The following is a 24,184-nucleotide window of genomic DNA, read 5'->3' as shown; positions in this document are numbered from 1 at the left end:
CAGACAAACCCTTTTGCAAACAGGCATCTTTGGATCAACTCTGCTGATTGTTAACACCTGTGAACTGCGAAATTAAGGGGCAATTCACACCCATGCTCAGCATACATGGTGAGATGAGCAATCTACACCTCCAGCTGCATTTTAGCTGCTGTTCTTTTCCCTTTCCTGGCAGGTTGCCATGTCAACATTTGTCAGAGAAATAGCCTCTGCTTTATGCCAAAAAAAGAGAGCGCATAGTGCTGGACCAAGAGACACTGAGCAGAACATCGATCCCTGATTTGTTCTAGGGACGGGAACTTGAACACTACTAATATCCCCATCCAGTGAAATACTGGAACAATAAGAGCAGGAAACAGATGCTTGCTTTGTGATATTTGCGAGTGCAGAAAGTGCAAGATCAGCTCTTGCCGGACTCTGGCCCGATTGATCTCAATAACTGCTCTGGAGAAAAGGAGAACAGTGCGAGGAGTCCTGCGTGCCAGAATGAAGGAGTGTTATTGCCCAGCTGTTGTTTCCCCACATCTTATAAGAAGGAGCCACAAAGCTGCTTTTAAGGTTAGGTCAGCATCTCCAGTTTTCCTGCCGCTGCATTGATTGGATGGCTCTGCATTCGCATTCCCCTGGCATCATTGCTGGTGCCGTAAGCGGGCACGGTTCCTTGCAGAGGCCGTGGCGAGAAGTTCCTGCCTATATGGTTTAGCCCCCCAGCGCAGCCGTCTTTAATGGAAGGCAAGGTTCCTGAGCAGATTAACACCTTGTCGGGCATTACGGAGTCTGTGGCAGACTTTCGCACTAATGACTGCAGCCGCTTTGTGCTGGTGATGCTAATCCTCAGCTGGCTGGCCTGCTACTTTTCAGCCAGGGTTTCCTGCACATGTTAATCCCTCCCTTTGCTCATGAAGCAAGAGGTTTAGGCTGAAAAGAGAAGGGCCCATTCTTTGATGCAAATCGGGGCATGGCGATGGCTGCCAGGGAAAAGTCTGGCTCTGCAGGTGCGTCTGTTCCAGCGGTGGAAAGGGAAGCAGCAGAATCGGTTCTCTGGTTCTCTTAAGGATGAGAAAAGGCAAATGTATTCCGTAGGGTTGCTGCCTCCCCATCCCGATGTGACTCCTGTGCCTTTGGCAGCTGCGGCGCAGACAGGAATACAACAGGCAGAGCTTTTCGAAGCATGGGGGTAAATTGATGGGGGAAAGGTGTTAAACTCTGGCTTTCCGACTGTCACACAGCTGGTAAAGGCAGAGGAGTCTCACTTGAAAAGGTGGCAACCTGATTTTGAAATCCTCAGGGCTAGGCCACCCATAGCCACAAATGAGAAACCAGTGAATACTGTTATTACCAAGGCAAAGTTCTAGCCTGATCTAGAAGCTGCCACAATTCTTCCAGCTCAGAGAAGTCAAATGTCTGGCCAGGCACAATTCAACAACTGTAGTCTCTGCACTTAATTGCCTTACATCACAATGTGCTAAATAGGATCCTGGGCGTTTGTCCTAAAGACATGTCCCGAGCATGGATAGCTCAGTTGGTTAGAACGTGGTGCTGATAACACCAAGGTTGCAGGTTTGATCCCTGTATGGGACAGCTGCATATTCCTGAATTGTAGTGGGTTGGACTAGATCAGGGGTCTGCAACCCGCGGCTCCGGAGCCGCATGTGGCTCTTTTACACCTTTGCCGCAGCTCCGGGGCGGATACTAGTGAGGGGAGGAGGCGCATTGTGTGCCCCGACACTCCCCACTGTGGCGGACGCTGTACTGGCTGTGATGTCGCATGGGGGCGGTGCGTGCGTTAATCACGCACCGTCCCGACCTCACCTTCCCGCCCGCCCGCTACATTGTAAGGGGCATGTACGCTGGTCACTGCATTGAAAGGGGGCATGTACGCTGGTCACTGTTTTGAAGGGGAGTGAAGAACACACATACACAAAAAGGTAACTTGTTAATTTAACGTTTATTTCTATGAGGAGGAGTAATTCTGAGGGGTCAAACAAAGAAATAATAATAAAAAGTGACAAAAAAGTTATTTTTATAATGACGAGTTTTGCGGCTCCCAGTTTTTTTTTCTTCGGAAACGGGTCCAAGTGGCTCTTTTTGTCTTAAAGGTTGCAGACCCCTGGACTAGATGATCCTCAGGGTCCCTTCCAATTCTGTGATGCCAGAACTCGCAGGAAAAGGAGGCAAAGATGGCGGCAAGAGTGTTGCACTGCAAGCAGCTCAAAGTGAGCAACTTGCTCAACAAACATTGGGAGAAGAATGAGGTTGTTTCAACCTCCCAAGGGACACCTCAGTCGGTAGAATACGAGACTCTTAATCTCAGGGCTATGAAACACGCGTTGCCATATTTCAAAAAGTAGAATCCAAACTGTTGAGCTTCCTTGGGGAAACCTGACATATGGCAAGCCCATTCAAGCCCCACATCAGGCAAAAGATTCCTGCATTACAGGAGAATGGACTCAATCCTCACGGTCCCTTCCAACTCTATGATTCTAAGACTGTAAGGTAAAGGGAAGCCTGACAATTAAGTCCAGTTGCAAACGACTCTGGGGTTGGGGCGCTCATCTCACTTTATAGGCTGAGGGGGGCAGCATTTGTCCACGTCCGCTGATTTTCCAGGTCATGTGACCAGCATAACTAAGCCACTTCTGGCGAACCAGAGCAGCGCATGGAAACAGAGTTTACCTTCCCGCCAGAGCGGTACCTATTTATCTACTTGCACTGCGTGCTTTCAAACTGCTAGGTTGGCAGGAGCAGGGACCAAACAGCGGGAGCTCACCCCGTCGCGGGGATTCTTAAAAAAAACCCCACATACTTTCTCCAGTTAGGAAAGTGATGCGCAATGAACAGACTGGTTAAAGGGAAGGCATGTAAACGCTGCGCAAGCAAATTGGGACAAATGTTCACTGTCATGTAATATCCCTGCGCATAAATCAGAACAGCTGCTCAATAAAGAACACATCCCATCTATTCGGCCTTCAGGGATGCGATGTTACAAACTATTCCCAAATCAATAGTCAACTCTGAGGACCAAGTAAAGTTTTTACTGGTGGACGCTGATCCACGGATTTCTCACGTGGTAGCGGTCTTTGTGGTGAAGGCTATGAAAACTAGGGTATGGTTCCTGGATGAAACGGTGAGGTCCCTCCCATTGCTCTCCTAACCTGTTGTTGTATCTTCTTCCCTGAATGGTGGGGTTTATTGGGTAGTTTCCTTGCTGGGACAGCATGGCATGAATTTTAGCTTACTTTTATAATCTTATTGTTTATCTTTTAATAATGTTTTATGGCATTTTGTGTAAAGGCATGGACCTCACAAATTTAATAAATTTGTTGTTGTTGTTGTTGTTGTTGTTGTTGTAATAAAGAACACACATGGCCTAACCTCCATATAAACTTTATGTGAGCAAATCAGGAAGACTGCTGAGAAAACTGGTGATCTGGAGGAGCCCTGTATATATTATTCTGCATTTCCTTTGGATTTGTCACTAGATGGAGCCAGAGTAGGGAGAAACAGAGGACTGGGACCCTGTTCTACAGTTCTGCTTCCCTTCCCTGCAGGCCTCCCAGCTGCCTGGATTTCTTCCGCCGCCACCCTCATAAAAAAACCCATGGCGTGAACCTTTGGCTTCTTTATGAAAAGCCTGGCAAAATAACCCACTTCAGGAAACCACACTAATTCTTTTAACCCAGATACAGCGGTACCTTGGCTTACAGACGCTTCAGGTTACAGACTCCGCTAACCCAGAAATAGTACCTCAGGTTAAGAACTTTGCTTCAGGATAAGAACAGAAATCGCGCGGTGGCAACGGGAGGCCCCATTAGCTAAAGTGGTGCTTCAGGTTAAGAACAGTTTCAGGTTAAGAATGGACCTCCAGAACGAATTAAGTTCTTAACCCGAGGTACCACTGTAGAAGAGGTTGGGAAATGGCAGCCTCTGAGCTGAAACCAGCCCACTGAGGAATGCCATAGGATTAGGGCCTTGTTGGATCATGCCAAAAGCCCCTTGAGTCTGGCACTCTGCTCTTACAGTAGCCAAAAAGATGCCCACCAGCAGAACCTGTTTGCCTCCCCACCTGCGATTCCCAGGTAAGCACCCAACCCTCAGTTCATTCCTCTCATCCAAGCACCTTCAAACAACCCAGAGCTACAATCCTCAGAGCCATTTAACAGATAATCCTTCTTACCAGGGAACTACAGTGGTGCCCCGCAAGACGAATGCCTCGCAAGATGGAAAACTCGCTAGACGAAAGAGTTTTCCGTTTTGGAGGTGCTTCGCAAAACGAATTTCCTATGGGCTTGCTTCGCAAGACGACAATGTCTTGCGAGTTCCTGCTGGTTTTTCCCCTCCCCCCCTTTTTCTAAGCCGCTAATCCGCTTATCAGCTGATCTGATCAGCAGATAAGCCGCTAAAAGCCGCTAATAGCGCTAATCCGCTAATCCGTCAATGGGCTTGCTTCGCAAGACGAAAAAAACGCTAGACGAAGAGAATCACAGAATGGATTCTTTTCGTCTTGCGAGGCACTACTGTATGGAGATGCAAAGAGGTTGAGGGAACGTTCTTTCATATGCGGCGGACTTGTAAAAGGGTAAGAGTATTGGGAAATGGTCCACAATGAATTGGAAAAAAAAAATGTTTAAAAGTACTTTCCCCAAAAAACCAGAGTCCTTTCTGTTATGCAGCGGACTTGTAAAAGGGTAAGAGTATTGGGAAATGGTCCACAATGAATTGAAAAAAATATATGTTTAAAAGTACTTTCCCCCCAAAAAACAGAGTCCTTTCTGTTGGGGATAATTCACACAGAAATTCCCAGGTGTCAAAAAAGGTTATTTATGTACTGCGGGCCCGTGTTTTCTTCACCCCAAAATGGAAAACGAGTGAGGTCCCAGCTAAAGAGGAGTGGCAACTTAAGTTGACAGAATATGCGCAGCTTGCAGACTTAACATATAGAATAAGAACAAGAAGAACATACATTTAGAGAAGATTGGAAAACGTTTATTGAATATATGGGAAATAACGCTGTACAGCTGAAAAAGCTGGCAGCATCAAGATAACTTCAACAGTGTAAATAAGTTGTGATGGATGTAATAATGGAATACTGAATGGTATAGTTTTTGTAAAATATGCAGGGATTTATGATATGTAAAATGAACCATGGAAAGAGAAGAAGGGAAGTCATTGATATTTTAAGGATGTAAAAATGAGTATTTAAAATAGTAAAACAGAAAATTTATTAAAAATTATATACAAAAAAAGAGAATTGTAGCTCAATGAGAATAGAGATTTATTAACAACTCTCAGCACCCTTAACAAATCAAAGTTCCCAAGATTCTTCGGGGAAAACCACGGCTGTTAAAGTGGTATAATACGGCTTTAAATGTAAGGTGCAGATATGGCCTGAGTATCGTTGGACTCCAACTCCCATCAGCCCCAGGTGGCCTGGCCAGTGGTCAGGGATGATAGGAGCTGGAGTGCAGCAACTTCTGAAGACCCCCAGGTTCCTCATCCCTGAGCTGTGTGATAAGGTAAAGGTAAAGAGACCCCTGACCATTAGGTCCCTGAGCTGTGTGATAAGGTAAAGGTAAAGAGACCCCTGACCATTAGGTCCAGTCGTGACCGACTCTGGGGTTGCGGCACTCATCTCGCTTTATTGGCCGAGGGAGCTGGCGTACAGCATGTGGCCAGCATGACTAAGACGCTTCTGGCGAACCAGAGCAGTGCACGGAAACGCCGTATACCTTCCCGCCGGAGTGGTACCTATTTATCTACTTGCACTTTGACATGCTTTTGAACTGCTAGGCTGGCAGGAGCAGGGACCGAGCAATGGAAGCTCACCCCGGCGCTGGGATTCGAACCGCCGACCTTCTGATTGGCAAGTCCTAGGCTCTGTGGTTTAACCCACAATGTCACCCGCGTCCCGAGCTGTGTGGTATGAAGCACTAATTCCTATGTATAACTGAGAACACTGTCAAAATAAAAAAATTCCTTCCAGTAGCACCTTAAAGACCAACTAAGTTAGTTCTTGGTATGAGCTTTCGTGTGCATGCACACTTCTTCAGATGCACACGAAAGCTCATACCAAGAACTAACTTAGTTGGTCTTTAAGGTGCTACTGGAAGGAATTTTTTTATTTTGACTATGGCAGACCAACACGGCTACCTATCTGTAACTGAGAACACTGTGTACTTTACATTGGTCAAGGAGGCTGGTCCCTCTGTAAAAAAATAAAGACAAACAGATCAGACATTTCAGACAGAAACATGGAGAACTGAAGCAATGGAGCATTTCCATCTCCCTGGACACTCCATCTCTGACCTTAGGGTTGTGAGACTTAAAACAGACCTACTTGACAAATTACAGCAGGAGGCTGCAGAATTAACACATTTAATTAAGTCTCCCAGGGCCTGGACGAGAACTATATGCGATTCTCTCCAACGGGAAGGAAGCAAGGGGAGCTGACTCTTGGGCCTGGCTGCCATGCAAATAGGCCGCAACTTTTATTAAACTTAGGAAGAACTGGGCGACTTAAAAAAGCAGGGGGCCTGAGGAATGGTAGACCCTTGACCCTTTTCCCCTTTGACATCCTGTGGGCAGAACAGAAGGGATACAGTTTCCTCTCGGGAACTAGCCTTGTCTGGCAGCAGTTAGGTTGGCCTGGCACTCTTTTGTTTCCCACAATGCCCTCCATGTGCTTCTCTGGGGCATTGTGGGAAATTTAAAATGGTGGCTTGCTTGTGCAGTTGAAACACGTGGGAGGGGGGCTGAATCAATATTCAAAAGCAGGTTAGGTTAGGAGATAGTGCAGGGGTCAGCAAACTTACCACACCTCGGGCCGGTGTCTCCAGCGCTGATTGCGCGGCGGGCCGGAGTGCGGGGGAGCGCGTGCCCATATGCGTGCGCACACGCTATTTCTGGCACACTTCCAGGTTGGAGGAGCACCGGAAATAGCTTGTGTGCATGTGCACGGGCCTCCTCCAACCTGGATGTGCACTGAAAAAAGCGCTTGCACATGTGCGCAAGCTATTTCCGGTGCTCCTCCAACCCGGAAGTGGGCAGCTGCGCAGCGCAGTGCCGGTAAGTGTGGGCAGCGGCAGCAGGCGTCGCCGACAGGCTGGATATACGAGTCCCTCGGGCCTTATTTTGGGGACCCCTGAGATAGTGGCTGCCCAAGTCACCCGGTGAGTTTCCTGAGTGCAGATGTGAGCCTGGATCTTACCTAGCATAGTCCAATGCTCCATGGATTACAAATGTTGTGCCTTCTGGAAGTTGTTGGACTGTAACTCCCATCATTCCTGAGCCCTGGCCACATTGGTGGGGTGCTGATGGGCACTGGAGTCCAACATCCAGAGGGTACTATATTAGCTTCCCCTGAAACAACCACACAATATGGGCCAACCTATTGCCTATTGATTTACCTACCCTGTTTTGAAACCATCTAAGCTAGTAGTTGTCAATGATACCCAAATTCTGTAGGTTACTTGATCGCCTGCCGAAATAGGCACGGTTAAATATATTGGGTGGTATCCAGGGTTAGTCATATTCAGAGTGGGTCCACTGAAATCAATGGGCATTGCTTGCTTTGGTTCATGGAGAGCTTAGTTGGATACAAACCATGGATTTAAATTAACTTAAATTGCACTTGCCTTGGTACTGAATTAATACTAATGTACTTTTATTAATATGGGTTATTTGCTGCTCCCCCCCCCCCATTTAGGAGCCAAGCTCATACTTTTCAGCCTCTGCAGAAATGAAATCTTAGCCTTATTACTTTATCATCGTGAGGATTGTGATTTCTGCCTATAAGATTCCCCTGCTTCCTGCAAAAGATGAAATCAAGAGAACTGGCAACTTTGTATTTTGCAATTTCTTGCCACCTCCCCAGCTTTTTACGGGTTTCCAAATGGGCTGTTGCCAATTAATATGTGATATGGAAACACTGGCAATCTATTTCAGGAAGCTCTCCCTGCTATTTGCTGGGTTTTAAAGTATTCCTTAGCTGGCCAATTACTTTTCTACTTATTTCTCTTGTTAAAAATGAGGTTCAGCTATTTTAGAATTATTCTAAGGTGTATTAAAAAAATAAAAATCCACTCCCGGGGCAAGCACCTTTAATGAAGTTAGAAAATGTATCTACACTCTTGTTAGAAAGAGCCCTTTGCCATCTCACATAGCTCTTTCGTTAGGAGAAAAAGGGGGCTGTTCTCCCATTTCAAGTTTAATTTTTTAGGCCAAATGAAAATTATTCTGCAGCTAGTGCCAGAAAAAATGGGAGATCTTAGTCCAAGGAAAATTAGAATGGCCTGAGGAAGGTGGTGGAGCAAGAACTAAGACGATAAGTTGAAGCAATGAGTCTGTTTAATATCCAGAAGTTATAGAACTATAGAACTACTAGCCTCAAATATGTGTGTGTGTGTGTGTGTGTGAAGGATACGGACCCTACTATGGTTCACCAGTTCCAAATCTGGGTTACGTGCATTCCACAACGCACTTCTGCAATTGCACAAGGCAAATATAAAATATGATACTAGGTGCAGAATTATGGTCCTGGAAGCCTGGTTTCCATTTTGTTTCTTTCCCATCAACTGCTTGTCTGAATTTCTATCTGTACTGGAGATGCCAGAGTTTGAACACAGGACCATCTGATTAATTTCATTAACAAAGCTTGATTGTAAAAATCTTCAAACCAGTTTATACAAAGAATAAACTAATAAAACTATTGACACAAACCTTTTTTTAAAAAAAAAACTATTTAAAACATATTTTTTTTTTTAAAAAATGATGGACTAAAAACAGATTAAAACACATGTCAGTATTCTACATATCTGGGCAGGCTTGCCTGAACAAAAATGCATTAAGCGGGCACCGAAAAGAGTACAGTGACAGTACTTGCCTAATGTCAATAGGCAGGGAGTTCCACAGGGGCTGGCACACTAAAAGATCAATTTCATACAAATGCAAACCAAATATTATGTGGTACCTCTAACACAGCCAGTTCCACAGAGCGAAGTTGTCATGAGGGTATATGTTAATATCATAACCAGAGCTTTTTTCTGGGGGGACGCATACCCCTAAACATTTTTGTGAATCTTTGTACTTTTGTCCATTTACTGTATTTATTTTTCCCAATTTGAACTATAAAATGAGTCAAAATGTGAGTACCCCTACACATTTTTTTGGGGGGGGGGGAGCACTGGTCAGAACCAACCATCTATTTGGCAAAGGAGATCTTTGCAAACCGCGTGGCATCCAAGGATATCTAGTTCTGAGAACCACCACTTAAGAACAGAGAGAATTTATACACAAAATATGATTTGGCACCCTAAGCAGTCCTGGGCATGGATTCTAATTGTAATCCCCATCATGTGTGGGATTTTTAAAAGATGCAAGTAATAAAGAGTAATATAATTATGTGACCCATGAAATCAATTTGAAACTCCGGACTTTGTGTGAGCATAAACAAGATCTCCAACTCATCCATTCAGACATTACGTTTTCCCCTTTCTGTGTGTGCAGGCAGATGTGAAATGACTCCCAGCTCAGGTTTTTGTTTTTTTAAATGCACCATGAGGTTCAGCCCCAAGAGAGGCATTAAATCATATATGGGCTTCTCTGTACTTTTTTTTTTAAGGGGTGGACAACAATAATTTGGTGACTAAGAAAAATGATCTGTTTCCTTTTTGTCCTCCTGGAACAACTCAGCCCAGCCACTTCTCAGAGGGACTCATTAGCATCTCTCACCTGTGTCAGGAAGGAGGGGGGAGACAATAAATAAGCCCTTGGGGATCCATTAAATTAAAACCACTAAATACAGAAGTTACCACAAAGAAATACACAGGCATAGTTTCTTTGACTACAGCATAGAGGGAAACAGAAACTGGTTAAAAGTCAAATCGGAAATTAATGTGAAAAAATGTCTCTTTATTTAAGAAGTCGTCCTAGTTAAAAAGCAGCTACTAATACTATAGTTGACATGGACCAGAATCAATACAGCCAACCTATACTCCTTTGCAAACAGAAGGGGTTCTCAAGGGCTTGGCATACACTGGTTGCAGTACATAGTGAACCAAAACCATGAAGAGGCACCCAACGGAAACCACACAGAGAAGGGACAGCAGGACGAAGCGGCCGATAAAGAAGGTGTCGACAATCTGAGAAGACAAATTGCACAAGTGACAGCTGAGCATATCAATGACAGAAGACTTGCTTGTTTTTCTTCTCCTTTGAATAATAATAATAATAATTTATTTATACCCCACCCATCTGGCTGGGTTTCCCACTCTGAGCGGCTCCCAACAGAATATTAAAAATAGAATCAAACATTAAAAACTTCCCTAAACAGGGCTGCCTTCAGATGTCTTCTAAAACTCAGATAGTTGTTTATTTCCTTGACATCTGATGGTAGGGTGTTCCACAGGGCGGGTGCCACTACTGAGAAGGCCCTCTTAAATAAATAAAAGGTGTGCTCACAGATTAATAAAAGCAAGACAAATCTCCTGCGCTCAGGGTTACCATCTAAAAAAACACGACACAAAAGGAAAGTGTATTTGGAGCAGGGAAAGCAAACTCGGGAAATAATTATTTGTTACAAAGCTCTTACACTGAGCAGCTAGAATGGAAAACAGTTCAACGAGAGGAGCCAAGCATTGAGGCTCTCTCAGGAGCGCCAATGAAGTGTCCTGCACACTTCTTTCCCTGCCTGCCACACAGCCACTGCCAGATAGAATGGCTGCTGCATCTCCTCCCTTGTTCCCTCTGCCTGGGTGAGCAAACACCACGGAAAGACTTGAACATCAACCTCACTGACAGAGGCTCTCCACTAGGAGGCCTTATTGTGAGAGGCGAGGCAGGAAACTGAGGAAAGGGTTTCTTCATTGGTGATGGAGTGTTTCTGCTCATGGAAGTCTCTCCCTAAGAAGGCTTGCTTGGCTCCTAATCTGGTATCTTTTCAGGGCCATACAAAGACCCATCTTTTAAAGTTACAGATAGGTAGCCGTGTTGGTCTGCCATAATCAAAATAAAAAAATTCCTTCCAGTAGCACCTTAAAGACCAACTAAGTTAGTTCTTGGTATGAGCTTTCGTGTGCATGCACACTTCTTCAGATACACTGAAACGGAAGTTGCCAGATCCTTCTATATAGTGAGAAGGTGGGGAGGGGTATTACTCAGAAGGGTGGTGGGAAAGCTATCTGCCAATCACCCATTCCCACCACCCTTCTGAGTAAAACCCCTCCCCACCTTCTCACTATATAGAAGGATCTGGCAACTTCTGTTTCAGTGTATCTGAAGAAGTGTGCATGCACACGAAAGCTCATACCAAGAACTAACTTAGTTGGTCTTTAAGGTGCTACTGGAAGGAATTTTTTTATTTTGACCCATCTTTTAAAGTCCTACACTAGTGGACAAAATTGTGGAAACGTTTTGGGGAAAGAGTATTTCTGAGGTTCGAAGACTGGCTCTTTAACACTCATGCTCATTGGCTACATTCAAATGAAGGAAAGCTACTCATATCAACCTAAGCAAGTTGTGCTTCCTTTTTCTGGTAATTTGGCTATAACTTTTGACAGAATACAGATAATTGAACAAACTTTGTTGCATTACATTCTTCATTAAATTATCTTTCCAGTGATATATAATTTTATGGTATTACTCCAAAACAAAGTGGTGTTATAAGCCATCAAACCTCAAAAAAACACTTTTTCCAAAAGGTCTCCACAATTTTTGGCCACCATTGTATGTATATTTTAAGTACTGCTCTGTTGTTGGCTGTTTTATAGTCAATTTGAATTTTCCTGTCTTGCATTGATTTCATTGTTGATTGTATTTCATTATGAGCTATCCTGAGAGCCATATGCTAAAACTGCAACAACCAGAAGCCAAACATTGCAACGCCTTGCCAACTTCAAGAAGGAGACGATAGGTGAAATTCAATGTCAGGATAAAAAATCAAGAAAGAGTTAAAGAGAAACCACAGCAACAAAAAGAATCAGCAGCGTATACTGTAGCTTTGGCCTCCGGTCAGAGGACTTATCCCACCAAATTCAACAAATTGTATTTCGTATCAAATATATTCTCACGCAAGAGTGACTTCAATTCTTGTTTACAGTAAAAAAAAGCTTCTGGAATGAATAAATGCACAAATTAAAAGTATCTGAGTTTTCCTTCCATGCTCATTAAGGCTTGAATTATTTGCAAGAAGCCATGGGTCCGGCTGGCTTGTGCTCTGCCTGCCCCACAGTTGCCCCCCTGCCCTTGCAGTGAAAACTCAACTCCGGTTAAGTTAAAGCGGACAGTTTGCCCTACAAATATAAGCAGAGATGCATGCTAGGACAAGAGAGGAGGAGTGAGGTTAAAGCTGCCGTATAAGAACCCCTGAACAGCCTGGGAAAAAAATATAATAGAAAGAAGAGTTTGGTAGTGAGGCACCCCACCCCATCAGTAAGAGACGGGTTCCCACACCCTCTTCCCAGCTCCTGGGACTGCTCTACACTCTGCTTACAGCAAAGGTGAGTTTCATGAAACAGCATTAACACAAGTTTGACCTCAGCTCCGCTACAGAACAAGTCTCCTGTGGGTGACATGTTTGCTCGCTCAACACACTGCACTTTTTAATTAGCCAATTAGCAGGCTTTGGGTGCCGAAAGCTCAGGGCATGTATTATTGATACCATATTGTGCTGGGCTGCTGCCGAGGTGAGTCCTAGAGATCCTCGGAATGACTCTTTTGCGGTGCAGGAGTGTCTCTCAAAGAGAGACTGCACTGCTAAGTCCAGCTTCCACAGTTTCTCCTGATCCTGCTGTGATTCTATAGAGGGAAAGAACAATATGGAGGGTAGAGAGTGGTAGCTGAAATATGGCCAGGACTGAAATTTCAGATATACAGGGACAGATTTGCTTTGACACCAGGCTTAACCTAGTAATGGGTTCCAAAACCGTAGAAGGAATACCGTACTGGCCTAAATACAAGCCTCACTTTTTTTCCAAACTCTGACCATGAAAAGTTGAAGTGTGACTTAAATTCGCAACCTTACAAAAATGGGCTTTTACGATATCACTGCTGAAACCGACATACAGTAAAACGGAATGGGTCTGAGTGCCTGCGGAATTTTAAGGGAGCGGCTTATATTCGGGTGTGGCTTATATTCAGGCCAATACGGTACTACTTTGCAAGACTCTACACTCAGAGCAGCCGACTGGCCCTTGCTGACACCTACTAGGTAGAAATAGTTCCATGAAACAGGGCATTAGCTGAATGCCTGAACAGGGCATTGGCTGCTCCACTTCTTAGGCCATGCAGCCTTCTTTGCTGGATCCACTGCTCTTTCTTCATTGCTTCTCCTTGCCTTTTTGCACCACCTCCATCACCAAGGCCAGAACATACTTGTGATATCACTTGTTGCCAGCTCCATATGTACAGCAGACTCCTGTTCATTTCCAACTTAGACTTGTTACCTGCTGAACTCTGCTGCTGCAGCCCCCATTGTCCCCATTGTCTCAAACCCATAGCACCTTTCCCAGCTCTTAAGAAGCTAGGATGTCTCATATTGAACCAGTCCCCAACAGGCACTTCTTGGTGCCTTACTTAGCTCCTATGCCGCCAGCAGTCTGCTCCTTCAGGACACAAGGCAGATCTGCCTTTGTGGATCAAGGGTGCCCTGAGCATCTTGTAGCCACACAAGAACTTGGTGCAGTTCTGCCATTATTATTACTGCAAGAAGCAAAGTTACAGGAAACCAGGCAGAGGGTCTTCTCAGCAGTGACGCCCTCCCTTGAGATGTCAAGGAGATAAAGAACTACACAACTTTTAGAAGACATCTGAAGGCAGCCCTGTATTGGGAGGTTTTTAACGTTTGGTGTTTTTATTATGTTTTTAGATATGCTGTGGGCCGCTCAGAGTGGCTGGGGGAACCCAGACAGATGGGCGAGGTATAAAATCACCACCACCATCATCATCATCAGTGTTAAGCAAAAGTGCATGTACAGGACTGCAAACCAGCATAGGTAGTGGCTTGCTGGTTCAGACCCTGAGACACCGAGGTCAGCATTCTTTGCAGGAATTCCAAGCAACCAAGTGGACCTACCAGGCACTGTTCAGTGGTCCAAAAAGTGGGCACTGGTCTACCTTCTGCCTACCCTTGAGTGAGAAAATACCAATTCTACTATCTCTAGTTGCTCTCTGGAATGGCGTGGGGAGGAGGGAAAACTTTGCTGTGTGTATATGAGGAAGCTGTGCAACACTCACTCTGTCTTCCTTTCTTTTGCAAATATCACGCGGCATGCATCCAAGAGCACATCAGGGGGTGGGGGAGCGCAATCAAGGCAAAGTCTGGATTTGTCACATTTAGTACCTAGCATAAATCTCCTTGCAGCTAAGGAGATGGGAGAAGTTGTATTCTGTCCTTGTCCTAGAAGCACAGACACTACTTAACAGGTGTCCATGACACTCTTGCTGTGGCAGAGTGGCACATTACATTACATGCTCTGCATGCAGAAAGGCCCAAGTCGAATCTCAGGCATCTCCAGGTAGGACCATCTGGAACCCTGGGGAGCCACTGCCAGTCCATGTTGACAGTAACTCGCTTGAAGGACCAGTGGTCTGACTCAGTATAGGGCCAATCCCTATTTTCCCATGTAATCACATTCTGGGCAGCACTCCAAATTGCAGTGACCCAGTTGGCAAGGGGAAATGCAATTCCACCCCCAACAGACGCTTTGGGGTCCGAGAAATGATGCTTTAATTCTTTGTAACAAGGGAGCATGTGCTATAAACTGAAATTGCAGACAATAAAGTTCTTCTTCAGAAGAAAGAAAGATACAGCTGTCCTAAGTAAGTCTAGGTGATTTCCCCTGCTGTTGGAGTGTGGCGGCAGCGGGGCCTTGTAGAGGAATGCAGTCAGGAAGGAGCCTTTGCGCCAGAGAGCTCAAAACATTCCCAGTGTCTCTAGGAGATGAAGACAGGAGAAGGACTATGTAATGAATGTGGAGTTTAAATAATTAGGACCAGGAAACCTTTGGGAAGAGGGAGAATTTCCTCCGAAGCTGATCCATGAGGGAGCCAAACTGCTGGTAATGGAAATTCAGACCGGGGGTGGGGGGGAGGTTGTTAATCTTGCAGCAGGGGAAAGCCTTGAGAAGGAACATTTGATTATCGGTGAAATCTGCTGGAGGCAGCAGCTGTGCTAGTGAAAGTGGGGGTTTGGGGGGAAAGCGGGTAGGATTACAGTTGCCTCTGGAGAAAGGGCACCCGGAGGTGGGATAAGCACTCTAATAGCAGCCAAGTGTCAGCACCAAGATAATTAAAAAAGAGCTTCCAGGATCAAAGATGATGTGATCATCACAATTAAAATCCGCATCTTCATTGCCAGCCATTTATACAGCGGTCTTCTTAACAGACTGTCAGTCTGTTAAATCAAAAGATTTAACTCTGAAGCAACAAAAAACTCCACCGTGAATAACTTTTCTCTTTCTCTCTTTAAATTTAGGGCAATGTAGAGAAATGGGTTGAGGGTTCAAGGCTTCTGAAAAAGAGGACATGGAGAAGAAATCTAGTAACTCTTTGGATCAAATAGTTTGGCCTTCTGCTTGTAGCATGTAGCAGCACAGATTTATGCATCTCACTGCAGCATTTATCGTTCCACCTTCCAGGCTACAAATCCTTGCAAAGTGACTTACAAGTAACAAAGATTTATACCCTGCTTTTCCCTTTCAATAGAGGTGCTTGAAGGGCTTTCCAAAAATGCAAACACAGGCACAAATTTAACAACAATCCATCATTAAAGCATATTGCCAGGCTGAAATTAACATCAAAGACCTAGCAGACAAAGAGCCAGAACTAACCATCAATACATTAAAATTCAGCAACAACAGAAATCAAAACCGTCTTGTTGTTACAGGTGGAACAAAAATAGAAGGGGAAAGTAACTTCTTGGGCAGGGGATCACCCCAAGTAAGCTCCACTGGATGCTGGAGACTGTTGGAGGGAAACAGGTAGGACGCAGTAATATCAGAGCACGATAATCAGGCAGAAGAGGTAGGAATAACAAGGAATGTGGCATTGGTGACCATGGGGTCACAGTGGAAAGCTTTCAACCTATGCAGGTTTCTTAGTCAGAACATAGGTATTAAGCCAATTTCAGTTAAGAGCAAAGGCAACCATTAATGGAAGCTTGCATAAGATTTGGTAGGTAGAGAAGTAGTAGCACTAATCCACACATACATGCCCCTAGCTATGTTGATGCAGGATGCCTTTGAATACCAGCTGCTGGGAATCACAAGCTGGGAGGGCTCTGTTGTGTTCGCGTCTTCCTTGTGGGCTACCCAAAGGCACCAGGCTGAGTGCTGGGCTAGGTGAGTCTTTGGCCTGACCCAGCAGGGCTCTTTTTATCTTAAGGCGAGGACAACTGGCTTAAATGGCTTTTAAGAGAGGATGAAACAAATCTACATAGGACACATCCATTGATTTAGCCATGATGACTAAATGAAACACCTGTGTTCAGAGGCCATGTGCCACTGATTACCATTTGGGGTGGGGGGAAAGAGTAGGGAGGGCTATTGTCTTTATGCTCTGCTTCTGGGCTTTCCAGAGCCACTGTGGGGAACAGGACATTGGATTAGATGGACCTTTGCTCTAATCTTAGAACTTTTCTCTGCAATGAGATGTGGTGGAGCAGGAGTTAAAACAGTTATGCGAGGAGCTGTCAGGAAAACAAGTGGAACACATAGAGGGAAAGCTGGACCGTGTATAAATGATCAAACCCTTGTTTAATAAGCTGGGATATGCATGAGCTCCTTGCAGTCACATGCAGTCCCTTCCGACAAGCAGGGAAACACACCAGGAAGCCACGGTTAACCATAGTTTCCTGTTACATGCAAACCACGAGAATATGGTCAATGGCTTTCCAAGAAGCCAAGCTACACAGCCATGGTTTAAAGCTGGCTTCTGTACAAACTGGGATTTGTAAGCCAAGGTATAGTTTAACTGTGGCTTCTGGGCTTGTTTCCTGCTACATGCAAAGTGACGGGCTGAATATTCAGCCCAGGAACTCTCAGACAGATCCCTTTCATTTCTCTCCCATGTGTGCACATACTTGATTTCCTAATTTAGGAACTAAAAACAGCTTTTTTTGTTTTCCCTATTGTTGACTTCCATTAGGAATTGGAAGTCCTTGCTGATCTGCTGCAAGTTACTCAAGAGATCTACCAGTTGATCCTGATCCATCTTCTTCCAACTACTGATGGATATCAGAAAAATGAAAAAGGAGCAGAAAGAGGTACCAGATAGCTTCCACAATATTTTAACAAGCAGTCGCAACCAGAGTTTCCTGCTAATATGCAATAAACCTGGTTACAGGCAAGTATGCCCATGATAAACGCAAAGCCAGGCATCTTCTATGCACCTTCTAGTGAAGCAACCTATTTCTCTTGCAAATGACCCAGAGGGGAAACAGATTCACTTTGCAAACAGACCTCAGTGTAAAAGCATTTCCCCTCAGGCTGCTATAATGCACCTAATAGGGTGACTTGGGTAAATAATGCAAACATTCCATTCCAGGGTCATCTTCCTAGCTCAAACTCTTAAAAAAAAAAAATAAAGTTCTCCACTCCAATGTCTGAAGACAAAATTAGCTTCAGTCAGATCCCACTTGCCCCCAACAAAGATTCAATCGTGGACTGTCTAGACAAAAAACTCACTCCCTACTTTGGAATTAAGAGTCTTCCGACATCAAGCGAGTTGCAGAAACTTAAGGTGCTGCCTTACACCAGATCAGACTATTTGCCCTCCTCTGACTGGTACTCTTCAGGATCTTGGGCAGGGTCCGTTTCATTACCTGCTCATCATCCGAACTGTTTTTACCTAGAGATGCCATGGATTGAACCTAGGTCTGGTCCATGAAACCTTCCCCACCAACTGCTCTCTTCTTTTTGTGCTTCACAGCAAGGAAGGAACTCCTTTTTCTCCATGGGCAGATGGCAGCATTCCTATGCTGCATGAAGAGAAAGAAATCGCTCTCTTTCCTTGCAAGCAGACTGTTTTGCTTCTATGCTACACACTGAGAAATGGAATCCCTTTCTCAGCGCGTAGCAAAGAAATGCTCTCCTGCTCTTTCTCTTTCATTCCAGCACCTAGGCCTTGCTTTTTGTGGTTCTGCGTGCGCTAACGGTGTGGGATTGTACAAACTCTTGGCTCTTGCCCTGCCAAGTTCTGGGAAGTCATTGACAGCTTCCCATTGGGGTAATGCAGTTCTTGGCTTGAATAAGGATCCAAAACCCATTTCTGCATGTGCTTTACTACTAAGCTACCATTCCTTCCCTACACTGGAGATACCAGCAATTGAACCAGGAACCTTCTGCATGCAAAGGACATGCCCTGCACCTGAACTATAACCCCTCCCACTATCTAGAGACCTTACTCTTTCAGCTGGGTAAAAGAAAGCACAGTGTAGACGGCCAAAAGAAAATGTAAGTAAATGATAACAGTGGCAATGTGGAGGCGAAATGTTCTGATGAGTATTGTAAATTAAGCCATTGATTAATCTCCGGCAACAAACCGCAATGCTTTTTATACAGATTGATTTTTCCTTCTGTGTATCACTATATCACACATAACACCATTGTCTTTTAGAGGTACATTATGAAGCACACCCACACTGCAATATTTTCTATGAAACATTAGTTGAATGCATTTTGATTGTCCTTCATTTATCTCCATTACACCTAATGCTAATTATGGCTCTTATATTGGCACTGCAACCTCCTTCAATCTCCAGCTAATGGGAGATTGCAATGGGAAGCCATCTTTCTTGTTTGGGAGATGCAAACCCTGAAGAGGCCCGGTTCACATTTCTCTGGCATGTAGGGCCTTAACATAGTGAACTGCTGAAGCAAGGGCACTCCTGCACCCATCTCTAAGGAGGCATCCAAGGCCATGACCACGTGATCCATATGCACCTGACGTACCTTCCTTGTGCCAGGATGTACCAAATAAAAATGTCTGCAGGGGCACACACAAATTACCATGTATGGACAAAGATGTGCAGTCCACAGCGTCTGCAAATAAGCCTGCCTGCATGATGGGGGGGCTGGGGGCTGCATGAACCAACATCTGAAATGGTTTTGTTCTTTGCCCTTCCTACCTACCTAATGCCATCAATCAAATGAAGAGATCAAGGGGCTCTCCAGAAGTCTTCATTGTGCATTCATGATGATTTGTATTAATGTATCGGTATGGTTATATGTCATTTCGTTTCTAATACAGTATTCTCCTGGCTTGGGGAGTCAGGTAACGGCGAGGCGATACAAAGGCCTTCAGAAAGGCCTGTATTTGAAAGCAGGGCACTCAAATTGCAACCTTCCTTGTCTTGAAGAGGAAGGCCCCATTTCAGCTAGTGAGAATTCTCAAGTTACACACACACACACAGACACACAGACACTTTTCAAATGAAAGGGGTTTTGTTTGTTTGTTTGTTTGTTTGTTGGCTTTGGGAATGGGAAGGGTCAAAGGGACAGAGAACCTGCTGCTAAATCAGGCTGTTTGAGAGATGTAATTAAACACTAACCACCACCACCCCACCCTCAAGACTTTCTTTCGTTTTTAATGGTTGCCAAGAAAACTGTTTTCACAGGCCCCATCTGTATTGTCTTCTATTTCAGTATTTCACTTTTTTTTACGGTGGGTTTCTTGTTTGTCGGGAGGAGTTGGTTTTTACTAGAGACTGTAAGCTGCTCTGGGAAGAAAGTTCCTCAAAAAGCAAGGCTATAAATTTCTGAATGAGTGAATGAATGAATCCTGCTGACTTTGCTCAGTCTGGACAATTAGCTAGTAGGGCATGCCAGCTGGTTCTCTTCACTTCCAAACTTACTGGCTCCCACCTGACCTCTAAACTTGCCTTCAGTCCACTGGCATTCAAGGTACCTAAAGACACATCATCTGAGGCCCTCCGGTCCCTTTTCTGAGGGATGATTCAGAGCGTGATGAGAAGGGAGAGTCTTTTCAGTAGTGGCTCCTCATTTGTGGAATGCTCTCCCCACTGAGTTCCATCTAGCACCTTTCCTTACATCCTTTCAGTACTAGTGAAAGGCTTCCCATTCCCCACCTTCCTATGGCTCGTGGGGTGGTGGGGCTGTTTTTGATTACTGAATGAAAACATATAATGTTTTCTATTATTCCCCCCCTGCTATGGTATAATGCATTTATGTTTATGTATTTAAATGTAAGCTGACTGGAGACCTTCTAGGTAGCATGAGATTAATAAGTCAAATAACTAAATAGGTGCCTGCTCTCAGCCTGAACACCTGACTCCCAAATACCAACTGTGGTCTTAGTCATCTAGCAGCCCTTTCGTGGCAGCATGCTGACTTCCCTTCTCCCTTTCCCAACAATGACTCACTTGACCTGGCGGCATTTGCTTTCCCTTGGGAAATGTTCAATTAGCCAACCGCTTGTACTGATGCAAATTCACTGGGACTATACTTGGTGTTAGAACTTGGCCCTCTTGAAATCTGTGTTGGCTTATAAACAGCACGTATTTGAAACCAGTAGTAGATAGGTAGCCGTGTTGGTCTGCCATAGTCAAAATAAAAAAAATTCCTTCCAGTAGCACCTTAAAGACCAACTAAGTTAGTTCTTGGTATGAGCTTTCGTGTGCATGCACACTTCTTCAGATACACACGGCATTTGAAACCGTTAGTATGAAATGCTACAGATTTGTGGAGGGCGAGCTTCTCAACAACTTTACCTTAATTTCTGCAGACGGTGCAGGCAACTCGCTGGCACGAGGGAAAAGCAACAGAACCAACGTGATGATCACAGCAGCTAAGAAAACCACCATGACAGAGAACCTGGGGAGAGAGAGTGGGGAGAAACCACAAGAATCACTGCTAATCCTAGCCACACTTTCTTAGAAGAAGATTTAAATAAACCTGCATAGAGTTGCTCCATGTCACTACCCGGGCACACACTCCTTTAAATGCCCTAATGGGGCAGAGCAGAAAGCAACCAGGGTAGTTCCCACCCTTTACCTTCCTGGTCATAGAATCCGCTCATTCCCTTGTCTGCTACCAGCAAGCAAGAACCCAGGAATATAGATGGTGAAAGTGGTGAGAACAGGTAGAAGGGAGCCATGGCTGCCTTTTCTCCCACTGACTCAGGAAATTTAACAGACTATGCCAGGCATCCAGGTGTGAAGACCTGCACAGGATTTGGCTTCCAGTATGCTAGCATCTTCTGCTGTTTGCAAGCACCTCAGCTCCTCCTTGCATCACAGTGGACAATAGAACCTCCCAGAGCAGCCCCAAAGGGACGAATCTGTAGCAAAGAGTGGCATTCAATGCACTCATTTCATGAGTGCAAGGACTTATGTTTGCACAACAGAACTCCACCCCCCTTCCCTCTCCAAATCTGTCTAGAAGACTGAGGGAACCCCAATAACAGACGGGAAGTCCCATTCTGCACAAGTGTAAATCTTTGGTAATGGAATGAGCAACTTAGTGCTACATTGGATACAGCCCAAAGTGTTTAATGACTGTAACTTTAGGGTGCAATTTTCAAGAATCAATGCAATGACGCCAGTGAAAAGTACACTATGAATTTACCAGGACTGGATTCTACCTCACTACACTACAGGAAGGATCCTCGGAAGGATATGGCCAGTTCTGGAAAAAGTGTATTCTGCAACCCACATCCTTTTGATGCCAGCTTCCTTTCTTTTTTTTAATAGAAAAAGGCTGTGCAATAACTGCCAATATACACCATGTCTTGAGAAGCTAAAAGATGCACTTATTAGATTAGGCAGAGGATATGTGGCTGCCAATTTTCCTTTGACATTGTTTATTACTTATAGACTGTGGCAAATAAGAACAGCAGCAAAAAAATTTACAATAATGTCCACTGCAAAGATAAAGTCATAAAATGTTGTTTACATTTTTTTTAAAAGGGGGGTGGGCAGAGACATAAGGTGACAATCATATGGCTCCTGTGGGGGGGCATAGGATACAAGATGTTTCCCTCCCTGATATTGGGTCTTCCCAGCTGCTGAAGAAATAGACACCCTAGCCATACCAAAATTTGGGTAGCTAGCCAATAGCTGGAGATGAATTAGACAAGCAAAGACTCACTAATTTATCAAATCATAAGTAAGAAAAGAAAGCCAAGTACACAAGCAAAATGATCAGGTAACCCTTCCTCATTAAAAATGCTATGAATATTTGATTTTACAAATGAAACATTATGCAGTAAAAAGGAAGATATTAAATATCCCAAGTCTTCCCTGAGAATAATTGGATAGAACATGGAGAAGTCTTTCATTTTGTTTTGGTGGTGGCAGGGGATTTAATGAGTCTATTATACTTTTCAAATAATTTCACAATCCACATTTTGAATACTTGGGGTTTTGTTTTTTAAAGGCTGCTCTCCAATTAAATAAATCTTGGCTGGTTAATTATACAAGTTTCAGCGGATTAATTGATTAAATAAAACTTGCAACTTCAGAAAAACAATAGTTCTGAAGGAAAAAAGGATGCTCCCGTTTTACATGACATCATAACGGGCATCACCCTAGAAAAGGCATTCACTCCTCTGTGAGAAAGGAAAGTTTTTTCTAAGCTGGTACTTGCTATCTGCAGTTTCCATTAGCACCTGCATTTTTAAAAGATTAGCTGTGACGAACTGGTGCACCTTTTCAGTTGATCAATTTTTATTTTAAAAAACATCGTCTAAACATTGCTGCCCCGGGTTCTTTTATTTTAAAAACCCCATTACTCCGCAGTATTCTCCTCCCCTCTAAACATAGTTGCTTCACTCTAAAAAAACACATGCAGAAAAATAATAATTCAGAATAGATTAGTAATAGGCTGGTTAGCACCTCTGATATCTTTTCTGTCCCCTCCAAAAATCAATCAAGGGTCTCTTGTGACAAAGCACTAAAAATCACCACACCTTGAGCTCCCTGGAGTGAAAGGTGGGGAAGCAACATGTAATTAATTAAATGATGGAACCCAACCTTCTTCTGAGGAGGAATGGCTGAAATATTTGCCTGAAATCCATGTGGTTAGCAGTTTCCTCTCCAATTACTTTCCCAGCAGGAGATGGCACCTTACCTAGCGAGTCCAGAAGCTCTGGATAACAACACGCAGAGCAGCAAGGTCAGTACCCAGAGCAGCGCTAAGATAAATACTCCTGGCCCAACTCCAAGAATTGTGCCAGGCATCCTGCAAAGAAAGAAGCATTGCTGAACTTTCTGTTAGCATAGCACCACCTTTTTGTTAGCATAGAACTTTTTGTTAGCATAGCACCACCTTTCCCATTCCTTCCTGGGGGTTTGGTATCTGTGGAAGCTGTGCATTTCAACACCTCTTACAGGGTGGATTTCATTTAAATCAAATTGATTTAAATCACTAGTCAGACTTGATTTAAATCACTAGTCAGTAAGACTTGATTTAAATCTCTTTTTTTCACAGAAAGACTCATTCTTGCTGGTATAATCTTAATATTTACAGCCATATGAAGGTTTCATTTTTGGAATAATAAATTTTCAGAGTAGTTTTTACAGTTATATCAAAAATTACTGATTTGGTTATACTATTAGAAATACACAGTTAATTATGAAATTATTGTTTATATTTGAAGAACTTTTCTACTGTACAGTACTTTATTGGAAGGAGAAAAATAATCATTTCCCTAATAACAATTTACTTAACTAAAACAATAACATTATAGCATATGTAACCATGTTTGCTAACTGATGTGGTTAAATGATTTAAAAAAAACAAGAACAGACAGTTTTAGCACACATGAAAAAATTAAAACAAATGTTTTTTTTTTTTTTTTTTATAAAATTTTTATTGGTTTTACAGCATTTTTAAGAAAAACAAACAAACATTAAAAATGACAAACATACACGTATAGTTTCAAACATATTTTCATAAACCTCTTTTCTTGGACTTCCCCGTACCCCCCCTCTCTGCATCCCAATGTCCGTAGTTCAACTAGCAACTCCCAATTGTTACTTTCCAATCTCTATCCTCTTAGTCCTCTTTTATAATCTAACCTTATATCCCTGTACCCCTTTGTTTCTGGTAACCACGGCATTTTAGCATTCATTAAGTTTATAGTAGTCCTTAAGATAACTTTTAAATTTTCTCCATTCTTCTTCCACCGTCTCTTTTCGTTGGTCACGGATTCTGCCTGTCATCTCGGCCAGTGT

General features: G+C 43.8%; 1 protein-coding gene and 1 long non-coding RNA gene across 2 annotated transcripts in view; both read right to left on the bottom strand.

Moving 5' to 3' along the window:
- The window catches only part of LOC310695854, a 255,022-nt gene that overhangs the window by 180,776 nt on the left and 50,062 nt on the right, over positions 1-24,184 (bottom strand). The gene's annotated exons all lie outside the window — the stretch shown is intronic.
- Positions 9,886-23,211, bottom strand: TMEM218 (transmembrane protein 218). The gene is made up of 3 exons (XM_083480817.1): positions 23,079-23,211; positions 20,720-20,822; positions 9,886-10,136 (listed from the first exon to the last, which is right to left on the bottom strand). The coding sequence occupies exons 1-3, from the start codon at positions 23,186-23,188 to the stop codon at positions 9,984-9,986; spliced, it is 366 nt and encodes a 121-aa protein (XP_083336943.1). The 5' UTR covers positions 23,189-23,211; the 3' UTR covers positions 9,886-9,983.

This window comes from Podarcis liolepis, assembly GCF_965112155.1.
Source record: "Podarcis liolepis genome assembly, chromosome: 16".
Taxonomy (NCBI): Eukaryota; Metazoa; Chordata; class Lepidosauria; order Squamata; family Lacertidae; genus Podarcis; species Podarcis liolepis.
The sequence above is the reverse complement of the archived record's forward strand: the minus strand, read 5'-3'. Positions and strand labels throughout refer to the sequence as shown.